Source organism: Pteronotus mesoamericanus, unplaced genomic scaffold, assembly GCF_021234165.1.
Source record: "Pteronotus mesoamericanus isolate MK-2021 breed Mesoamerican mustached bat unplaced genomic scaffold, CSHL_Meso_final contig_25, whole genome shotgun sequence".
Classification (NCBI taxonomy): Eukaryota; Metazoa; Chordata; class Mammalia; order Chiroptera; family Mormoopidae; genus Pteronotus; species Pteronotus mesoamericanus.
In genome coordinates, this window is record NW_026555105.1 from 29,336,602 (window position 1) to 29,347,208 (window position 10,607).

Genomic DNA, 10,607 nt, shown 5'->3' on the forward strand with positions numbered 1-10,607 from the left:
CAGCCCTCTCCTGTTAGTGGCCATAGGTCCAAACTCATTGTTGTCGTCGTTAATATTTTGTAAGTGAAAGTTACACCTTACCTACAGCCTCTCAGTTTCCTAGGACTTCCTACCAATTACTTCCCTGAGCACAGCAAGAAATTATATTTCTCTACTGATTTGAGGCAAGCCAAGTCAAAATGAGGCCAGATGTGGGACTGATTCTGTATAATTAAGCCCTTCATTTTGCTGGTCACATTGATATCCACGTTCTTCACTTCCACATATTGTTGTAATTAATCCTCTGATTAGATGCACTGATACCTAGAGTATGACAGACTTGCAGAGTGCTAAACACATAATACCCCCAAACTCCATGGAAAGGGAAGGCGTCTTGGGACTGAGCTGGTGCGACTGTGTTAACTCTGCTTTGTGCTCAAGGAAGGCATTCTTCAGTCTTGCACAAGAACTTGGAAGACCAAGCTGTCTACCAGGCTCATCCCGGCCAGAACTGGAAAGACTTCAGAAGCTGCTAACCAACACTGTCCCACTGGGAGGGAAGAGAGTTGCAGAGCTCTAGATGCTGTGTGCCATTATTTTCCATAAACTGCCTCCTCAGAGGTGGATACGAGGCGAGGGATGGAGACGACCGTGTTGGCAACAAAGCCTTGCCAAAAAATAAACTAAAGTGCCTTGGACCTTCTTCCCTTGTTTCAGAGAAGGGATTATGGAGCTAAGATTCACCTCCTGGGCCAGGAGGATTTCTCCTGCCAGCCATCAGAGAAAAGGATTCCCTTCAAGGCCCCTATTAGAAGGCACTCTTACCACCCACTCCATCCCCACACTATAGATCGACAATCAAGATAATTTGACAATGATTATTAGTTGCTAGGGAGGTTTAATTTTTCCCAGGCCCACGCTTGACCTCTGCACATCCCAGAATATCGACACTCAGATCTAGACCACGCACACCTTATGTCATCAAAGCAGGGTAGCAGGGCCGAAATCAACAATCCACCAGGATCGCATTGCACCCAATTAGCCACTGCAAATCTCACCCCAAGCAAAAGCACCAGGCCCTCCCAAGGGCTGGGAAAGGAGTCCTGGGCAAGAAGACCAGTGAGTGTTCAAACTTAATTGAGTTCATAACAACCCCCCCCCACACACACACACACATATACACACAACAAAAACAGCAAATATCTGGATTTTTCTTGGTTTCATACTATAAATCTAAGACTTATGAAGAGTCACCTGGCTTTCATCTTCCCCCTGCTTAAATTTGCCCAGGAAAATAGCCTGCAGGCAAAGCCTCAGAGGGAATGGGTTGCTAACAGACCTTCAGTCTGGGTTTGCAGAGTGAATCATTTCTGCCCCTTCCCAGCTCCCAAGGAAATCAAGCAACACAGTGGTTCTCAGGTTCTCATTCTCATGCAGCAGGAAGGAGGAAAGGTCAGCTTTTGGAATGACCTCTGGGGGTATTTGCGTGGAATTTTACCTAGGAGGTGCCTGACAGCCAAGCCCAAAGACACCAGTGCCACCACATCCCCTCCAAGAACCTCCTTCCTGTCCTTAGCACTGAGGCTGCGGGAGGGCTGTGTGCTGTGCCCATCCCACTCCACAGTGGTTACCTTGGCACTGGGCAGAGTGGTAAGCACTTAATTGCCACATTAAGAAGGGGGATGTAAGAAACAAAGGTAATTGTGTTGGCAGCTGGGAGCTTCCTTTTCCTGGCAACAGTGGCAGCCAAACCAAGCCCTGAGAAGCGGCTGCCTCCACTCCTGCCAAGCTGACGGACACAAACAAACCGCCATCCAAACGGCACGCGTGTAGCGTCCAAAACCCCGGGCCACTGCAGCAGGCGGGCCCGAGGAACTCACACCCTGGGAATGCCCCATGTGCCCATGGGAACATTGTACAGAGGCACTCGCCCTGAGTTTGTCTAGGGCCATGTACTCTGCTGACTCAACTGTCACTTCCTGTTGCTGGCCCTGTATTAGCATTATTTTCTGGAGAGGCCACATTATTCTCTGTAATCCTTATTTCAGCCCGTTCGGCCAAACTATTGTCCTGTCTGTGTCTGGGTGGCCAGAGTATAAAATACTCTGGTCACAAACATTAAATAAAGGCATCAGAGATTCCATGTGTGGGCACACACACACTTGCACAAACAGTTCACGTACCAGAGGATTTTGGCTAGGTGAGGAGGCATGGAGAAAGGACGACTACCCCACAGCATCCAATCTAAGAAGGGTTTAGTCATAGAAAGCCATTTACTCTGCAGGGCTTGACATTTCAATAGAGTCCGATCTGGTTACAAAGGGTGATTCTCTCATGAAAGCCCACCTCAAAGACCCACCAAGCGGGCCCCTGAGCTCATATTCAGATTTGAGACTCAATGAGGTGCCCCCACCCTTTTCCCATCATTACCCTTACCTGTTTGAAAAGCATCCCACTGATAATTAAATGCACCAGTTACAAAAGGGTGGCGAGGTTAATAGATAGAATACCGAGAAGCCAGCCAAGCACAACCACTGGTTCACACCGAGCAAGCCTGAACAAGAAGCCTTTCTACTTATTTACCAAAAGTGCATAAAAACTGGGCTGATCTGGTAGAAGGTTCTGAATGCTTGACTATTTACATATCATTTTTAACTACTGGGAGCCATGTTGTGGAATCTCGTCCCTGCACATGCATTGTACCAGTGACAAATGTCACTGACACACAAAAACAAGGGCCACAGGGCAGTCCATGAGTGAGCAGAAACTAGCAAGGAAGTTACAGGCAGCCCACTCTGCCCCAAGAGCCAAAATAAAGGCGGGACACTTCTGAACCCAGAACCCTACCTCAGCTCTGCTAGCATTCTAGAAAACGCAAGAATCATCGCTTTTCTTGCATCCTAATACATCTTCCTGAAGTTGAAAAACAGTTTAGGTTTTGTTCTAATTTTTAAAATGTATTTAAAAGCTGGAGCCAAGTGTCACCTTTCTTAGTATCTCAGAACCTAACCTTGGGGTTACTGCGGGGGTGCGTGGGGAGGGGACAGGAACATGTTCCTGAAGTTCACCAAGAGGGAAGTCTCAGAAATATTTGCCTTTATGGATTACCATGCTAATTGTATGCACATCCAAAGATTATTCATTCTTACGTCGTAACTAAGTTTAGGCAGTATTCCGGTAGTGGGTTTTCTAGGAGGCTACACACCTCTACATGGTTGCTGCGTCTCCTCCTTACCCATCCAACTCCCCCAACAGTCCTTTTGCCAAAAGCTTCACAGTTCTCTAAAAATGTCTGAAGTCCCTGTAGAATTATGGGTGGGGAGTTGGTGGGTTGCAAACTCCTCAGTACCGGAGGTTTGTATAAGTTGCTAAGAAACAAGACAAGGAGGAAGAAAACACAGAGAAGGTTACACCTGGACAAGAAAAGCTGTTAGAAGCCCAGTACCTTGAACATAATAAGGATTCCATGTGGGGAGCAGCCATGCTGCAGACACCGGGTGCAAAGTGAGCACAGCTCTGCATTCCCAAGCCCAGTTTTGCAATGCAGACACATCATTTCACCTCTTTCCTGAGGTAGGTGTCTTAGGGCAAAGGGTGTTTTCTCCATGTGGAGAAAGTACCTTGTTCTGAGCACACTCACACATGTGTACTGGTTGTTTATATACATGCTGACCACATGGACTGCACATACTGGCTGCAGAAATCAGCCGGCTCAAGTGGGACCCCTTCTCTTTTCCCTCCACATGTCCACATTACATCTGGGAAGGCTTAGGAACTGGAAACACAGAAGGCATAAAGGCGAGAACTGTCAATTATATCCCGATTAGCCGGTGGCATCCCATTTACCCAAACCCCTGGCAGTGGCTCATTCAGGCCTTCAGAGTGAAGGGAGGCAAAGCTGACACCTCTCTAGTATATAAGAAACACACTTCACTGGATTTTCCTTAAAAATTAAGTTGATCTCAGCAAGTCTTTTTTCAATGTCAATGCCACTTAAAATAGGCTGAGAGACCAGACACCTCAATTGCTTCCCCTAAAGTATCTCTAGATTCATCTCACCCAAGAGCCAGCAGTGCATCATTACAACCTATGGGGGTTTGGGGTTCCTAAAAAGCTTTTGGGACTGGGTACTACTAATTACACTGGCACTATATTTTTAATAAACAGGTACTACTGAGATTTAGAAATAAGTTTGAGCGGGGCAACTTACCCATTTCAGTGATTTCTTAAATGGTTATTCCCAAATTATTTCTCATTAATCCCAATTACCTCTCACCATGTATGTTTTCACCGGGTCCCTGACTGGAGGATCGTAAATCAGTCTAGTTGCTTTGAGTCAAGACCCTTGGAGCAGCATTGGTATGAGGATTATAAACCACCAGTGAAAACAACAAGACTGGGGCTGAGGCAGTGGACACCAAGTGGGACATAATCGGATACTGTCAGGTAAGCAGTCCTACCTCTACAGGGCTTCTTCCCACATGGACACTGGGACGTGGATTATATTTCCTATCTGACCGAAACACTTCCTCCTCTTTCTCTCCTGACATGAGCAGTTGTTTAATTGGGTCACAATCCCAAACAGAAGACATGAATTACATGACCTTCTAAAACGACCTGTGACCCTGCCCCCAAACCACAGCTCTTCCACTGTCAGCAAATTTGGGAAGATCCATGATAACAGGGAATTGGGAACTCAGGTGGCTGGAAGTTCAAGGTTTGACTTGTTTTTAAGCCATATATCCTTTAAATCTTGAATTCTGTGCTAAGTTCAGTCATAAGCTATTCAAGGACATCAGTTAGACATCCTTATTAACATTTAATTGGCAAACTGAATGAAGCTTATTTACTTCCATCCTTATTTGGCTACCTGAGTGCTTTCACTTCAGTTAACATTCAGCCTGGAATCATTCTTGAAAGTTACAGACTATGATGTTTCTCTCCAACCGCACACGGAAAAATAAACTAAAACAATACACCTGAACTCCGATTTCTCTTGGGAAGTAAAGCTTACATTTCGCAGCAGGGTTTTTTTGGGCAGCAGGGTGGAGACTTGTTTACGAGTGATACGTATATTTGGCCTAACTTCAGAAGAACCACACTCGAAGCATAGTCCCAGCAGCAACCCCCCCTCCCCAACCCCGATCCCCGTCATTCTAGAAAGTCTGTTTCATGGTTGGTGACCCATGGGCCTGAAACCACAGAAGAGCACCAGCAAATCAATCATCTCTCTGCCCTCACATGCCGCTTCTGCTCCTTCCCCACCCAGGACTCTCTGCCAAGTGTCAAAAGGAGACAGACACACCTTTCTAGGTCACTTTCCCCAGCCAGCCTGGGGACCAAGGCTCCCTATTTTCATCCATCCGCTGACCCTTCTCTCTAAAATGAGCCTCAGCCAGGCCTGCAGCTTTTCCACATCACTAATAAGATTCCTTTTATGGTCTTGTGAAAAGCGAGGGGCTGGGGACTGATTCTTGGAGGGTGGAACCACCTGCAGGCCCCTTCCTGAAACTCCAAACACATGTTCAAGGGCAGTCAGTATTCACAGTAAACTTGGGCCCAGCCAGATTAAAAATGTGGCTAACCTCTTTAGCTTAAAGTTCTCCCTAATAGGGGATTAACAAACAAGATAAACTTGCTTTATAAAAATGAAATCCCACAACAGAAGCAGCCGTCCCTTCTCAGAAAACTCCACATTTCACAGGTTTTTATAAACCCCTTTTAAGGGCACGTTTCTGATAACTGTCTTATCTTCTCCACAGCAGAGGGCACTTTATAATGCCAGCTCCTGTAAACGTGGGAGCCACCCCAAGTTTCACACACACTACAGTAGACATTCTACCCTCTCCTCCCAAGAGTTCGGAATCACAGCACCAGGCCGCGGATAGGAGGCAGCAGAGTGCACCCCATCAAAGCACGTGGTGGAGAGTATTCCCCGAGGCACAGAGCTCCCCCTCTCTCCACCCACCCTCCCACCACTGGCTGGGCCAAGCCGAGGTCCTGGCAATGAGTCACGCCTCCACGACAGGAGAAACGGGGCAGAGGGCACCAACATTTTCCCCTTTCCTCCCCTTCTGCAATCTCACTAATCTTCCTTCCACCCATTTCGGGATGTTGCAAGGGCCTCGCTCTGGGGTCTGCCAGCGGGGGTCTGGGCCTCGGGCAGCTCTCAAACAGGGGTCTATGTACTTGCACCCAGGGGGCTGTGTCTAGCAAGCCGCCACTTCCAGGTCCTGGCACACCCCCTGAGAGCTTTCAGGGACCATGTGCCCGCCGGACAAGGGCATACCCCCGCCCTTCCCGGGGAAGTTTGCAAACACAGCTGTTCCAGAGCCCGGGAAACACTGGAAGTGAGGCCACAGGTTACATCGAGCAGGGGCGAGGGCAGGAAGGGGCCGGCAGGGGGCGGAGGCAGCTCGGGCGACGGCCCGGAGACTCCCACCCCCCACCTCCAGTGGCTGCCCCCCGGCTCTTTCGCCCAACCCGAAGCGCGCCCCCGCACGCACCAAAGTCTCCTGGGGAGCAGCGGGAAACGGGTTCCCTCCACACCCTCCAGGAAGGACACACCCGCCCTCCCGGCCGTTCACGGGAAAGGGGAGGGTGCCAATTTGGACGGCGTTCGAAGGCCAAAATTGAGCCGAATCGCCGTCCACAGCGTTTAATTGGTTAAGCAAAAATCATCTACAATGACCCCCTGGGGGTGGGGGGAGTTTACTCTGGGGCCTTCAAGTTGGCAGTTAAATCCACTTTCCTGGGAGCTTTGCCCCCAAATCTATGATGTCCCCATTTTTGGGCTCTGGGCAAAAAACAAAAAACAAAACAAAAAAAAACCCCAGCGGGGATGGGGCCTGCCGAATATTGCTCCCTAACACTCCACCCTAAAAAAAATTGTTAGCGCTGCGTTAAGCCAAGGCCCTTATAGCCCTCTGTCAAGAGATAGGACTCGGCAGGCGCTGGTGCGAACCTCGGCGCGGCCTCCCCGCCTGCGTCGGTCACTCACCGGCCAGGCGAAACTGAAAGGCAGAACGATACGGTTGCGTTCACTGCCGCGACTGGTCTTGAGGTTGAAGGTGTTGCCACCGATGACAGGAGTGGACCCCGAGCCGAAGCTGCAGGGTCCCCCCGCCGTGACGCGGTACTGGTACTCCTTGAGGCACACTTTGAAGTACGTGTCACACTCGTCACGGGTGCACTTGCGGTCCCCCGGGTTCCGGGCGCCGCCACAGCAGTTCCCGTTCTGCAGCTCCCCGTTCACGTTCTGCATGGAGAGGATCTCCAACTCGAACTGGCCGGAGGCCCCGCACACCTGCCGGCGAGGAAGGGAGGTCAGCACGGAGAAAAGTTGTTTTCTTCGAGGGTAAAGCAGCGACTCCCTCCCTCCCGCCCCGACGAGACCTCGGTGTCAAGTGAAAATAATTTTGCAAAACTGAACGCAAACACTCTACGTGATTCCGGGGCCAAAAAAAAAAAAAAAAAAAAAAGGCACGAGTGCGGGAGAAATCCGACGACTGCCCCGGAGTTGCAAGAGAGGAGCGAACGCGTCCCCTGCCTGGCCTAGAGGGTACATTTAAGAGGACGGGGGCTCTCCCAGCCCAGGTGCAGACTCTGGGGCGCGGGGAGCCGGGCGACCGAGGACTCCTGACCCCGCTCGCGGCGCTCAACCGCAGCGTTCTGGGCATCGCAAGGGAAAGGAGAGGGCGGGCTCCTACCTTGGCTCGCAGGGCGCAGAGCAGGGCGAGCAGGAGGCTCAGGGGGCGCCCGGGCCGGCTGCGCGTCCGTGGGGACCGCATCGCTGCGCCGCGCGCCGCGGGCACTCGGGACGCCGCCGCCGCTGTTCGCGCTGGTGTTTCTGCCGGTGCTGCCGCCGGTGCTGCCGTCGCCGCTGCCCCTGCAGCCGCCGCGTCCCGGCTCTAATATACTCCGCCGATTGGAGCATGCACGACTGGAAAACAACACCACTTTTCAAAAGCCCTTTCAAGAGCGGCCCGTTCCAGAAGGCAAAGAGCCCGGCCTCCTTTTATTATTCTGATCGCTTCTTTGAGGCACTCCCCCTCCTTTTCCACCTCCCGGCTTTCTTTCCTTCTCTCGCGCTCCCCTTCTTTTATTATTATGATTATGCGCGGTCTTTTATTCCCTTTCAGATCAGCTGCACAGAAAGAAGGGAGAAAGGGGAGGAAAAAAAAAACCCGAAGCCCAGCTCGCGGGCCGGCCGCAGGTAACACAATGACGCGTGCCCACCCGGCTCTCGGAGAGGGACTCGCAGAGCCCGTCTGGGAGCCGCGGTCCCGGCTGGCCACCTTTACCCAGCGCGCCGGGCAGGCGCATGCGCGCCTATTAATATTCATGAGGGGCGTGTCCGCCCGAGACACGCCCCTTCCCCTCCGGGTTGATGGGTAGGGGGAGTCCTGGGAGGAACTTGGAAGGGGCTGGGGGCTCCGGGATACGCAGGACGCCGTCGACGTCAGGAGGCCCAACGCAGACCCCCGCCCTCGGGAGCTTTGGGTCGGACAGAAACGGGGGGAGGAATTTAGGAGTGTCCGTTACAGAGGGACGCCTAGGGGCCCTGGGCACCGACCGCCCCTCTTGGGTGCATCAGGTCGGGCGCCTCTGCCGGCTCGTCGGGGGTCCCAGGTGTAGGCGCCGCCGCGCTGCCTGAGCGGTCGGAGCGGGGCAGCTTCCGCCTTCTGAGCCGCCTGCGTCAGCTGCGGCTTTCACCCCTGGAGGGGGGCCTGCCCGCCGGGAGCCCGGCCCGCTTCCCGCGAGCGAGCCGCCCAAAGCGCGCTGCTGGCGGCAGTGTAGCTGCAGAGGCGGCGGCGCCGCCGCCGCCTCCTCGGCCGGCGGAGGCGACCCGGGCAGGCGCTGCTGGGAACTTTGAAAAACTTTCCCGGAGCCAGCCTTGCCGCAGATTCGAGGGGGAAGCCTCGGCCGCGCCCCACCCCCTCCCAAATCCAAGTCTGCGTAGCCTGGGAGGGCTCATAGCTTCCTTCCCAAACCGCTCCAGGGCAGAGGCGAGGGGAAACCGGGGAAGAGGGCGGCGGACGCGCTGGGGCCCTGCTCGGGCTTTGGGAAGGGCAGGCAGAGATGCTGGTGGGCTTGGATTCTCACTTTTCCAACCCCTCTGCCCTGGCCGCAGTGCCGGGATTGCACCTGTAGGCGGCCTCCGAGCAGCTTTCTGGGTGGCAATAGATGAGTCTGGAAGGACCATCTCATCGCCATCGCCCGGCAGCCGAACTTGGCTTCTCTGGGGTGGTAGTGGAAGCGAATGCTATTTTCCACTGAGAGGTGAGCCTCCGGTCATAATCAAGGTCAAACGAAACCTGCGGGCTGGCGGAAACCTCTCAGCCCCTCAGCCCCTCTTCCAAAGATCCTACTGCTGCGTTCGAGGGGACTTCTTTCAGGAAAAGAATGATTTACACTGAAGGATGAATAAAGTTTTGGCCCTTGCGTTGGGTATGTCCAGCAGAAAAGCGTGACTATTTAGAGACCGGATCCTGGCTCGAGCTCTGGGGCATGAGAGGCTGCAGAGGGTCAAGGGAAAATAGTTTCCAACATTCTGGGTTATGAGAGCATAAAAGGGTGGGTAATTTGTGGTTACTTACTGACTACATTTAATGGGTGGCTGAATATGGACAATATATTCAGTGCCAGATATCACGCAGGGAAATAAAATGAGGCAGCTAACTGACCTCTTTACATTTGTTCAAAGCCACCAAGTCTGATTTAGGAGTCTTGGCATTTCATCAACCCAAGAAGTGCAGCTAAGACAGGCACCTTCTTAATGGTAAAGTGTCCCATCTAATAATGCTCATTGGTGAGAGAATTAGTCCATGTTTTCAAAGAGCCGTATCTAAGAGCAGAACGGGTTTGCAGCTGGCATAGGCAGTTAGCAACCTGGACGTTTTGTCTTAATGTGCTCCAGTCCTCCCTTTCCCCAGCTATCCTACATGCAAGGCATCGAGTTGTCAGCTGTATTCCTATACAGACTTTTCTTACCAGTTTCCATAAACTAATCTCCCCCACCCCCTATCTGTTCCTTCTCACTTCTACCCCTAAATTTCCCAATTGAGTTGTTAAGTGATGGCTTAAAAGCAAAATACTCATGTGGGGAAAAACACAATTTATGAAGGCTGGTGAAGTCTTAAAATGCCCATCTCTTCAGAGTTCCCACTGTCTGAACCTGTTCTAATTCAGTACCCCACAGCCTGCCCCCACAGCACGGGGCCCCGCCCCTTCACACCCTTCCACACCCTTCAGGAAGGAGGCTGTGGAGCCAGGCCTTTCATTGAAGAGTTTAGATGCAGCCGCCTGGCTTAACGGGAGAGGGCTACTTGAGACACAGGTACCTCCTGGTAGTAATCTGGGCTGTATGTAAACTGGCAGAAGGGAGAGAGGGGAAGGTCAACTCTAAGCTACAGGTGAGTTTAGCCCCCTCTACTAATAGGAGAGGGAACATAGATTTCCTAGGGGTTAGAGCTACCTGATTAACCCTAACAGAAATATCAAATCCCTAATAAATTCTCATGTCGAGTAGCACAGTGTCCCTCAAGCTCCCTGAGCTTGGGAACCCACTTTTAGAGGAGACAGTTATGGGCTTGAGGGGATTCTTCTGAAAATTTTCAGTTGGGACT

The 10,607-nt window shown here is 51.9% G+C and overlaps 1 protein-coding gene across 1 annotated transcript in view; it reads right to left on the bottom strand.

The window, feature by feature from the left end:
* JAG1 (jagged canonical Notch ligand 1) overlaps window positions 1–8,281 on the bottom strand; it is a 34,637-nt gene extending 26,356 nt beyond the window's left edge. Inside the window, exons 1-2 of the mRNA XM_054574057.1 lie at window positions 7,689–8,281; window positions 6,980–7,285 (exon numbers count right to left, since the gene is read on the bottom strand). Coding sequence (XP_054430032.1) covers window positions 6,980–7,285; window positions 7,689–7,769 — 387 coding nt within the window. The 5' untranslated portion in view covers window positions 7,770–8,281. The remainder of the gene's footprint in view (window positions 1–6,979; window positions 7,286–7,688) is intronic.
* Between the last annotated feature and the right edge of the window lie 2,326 nt (window positions 8,282–10,607).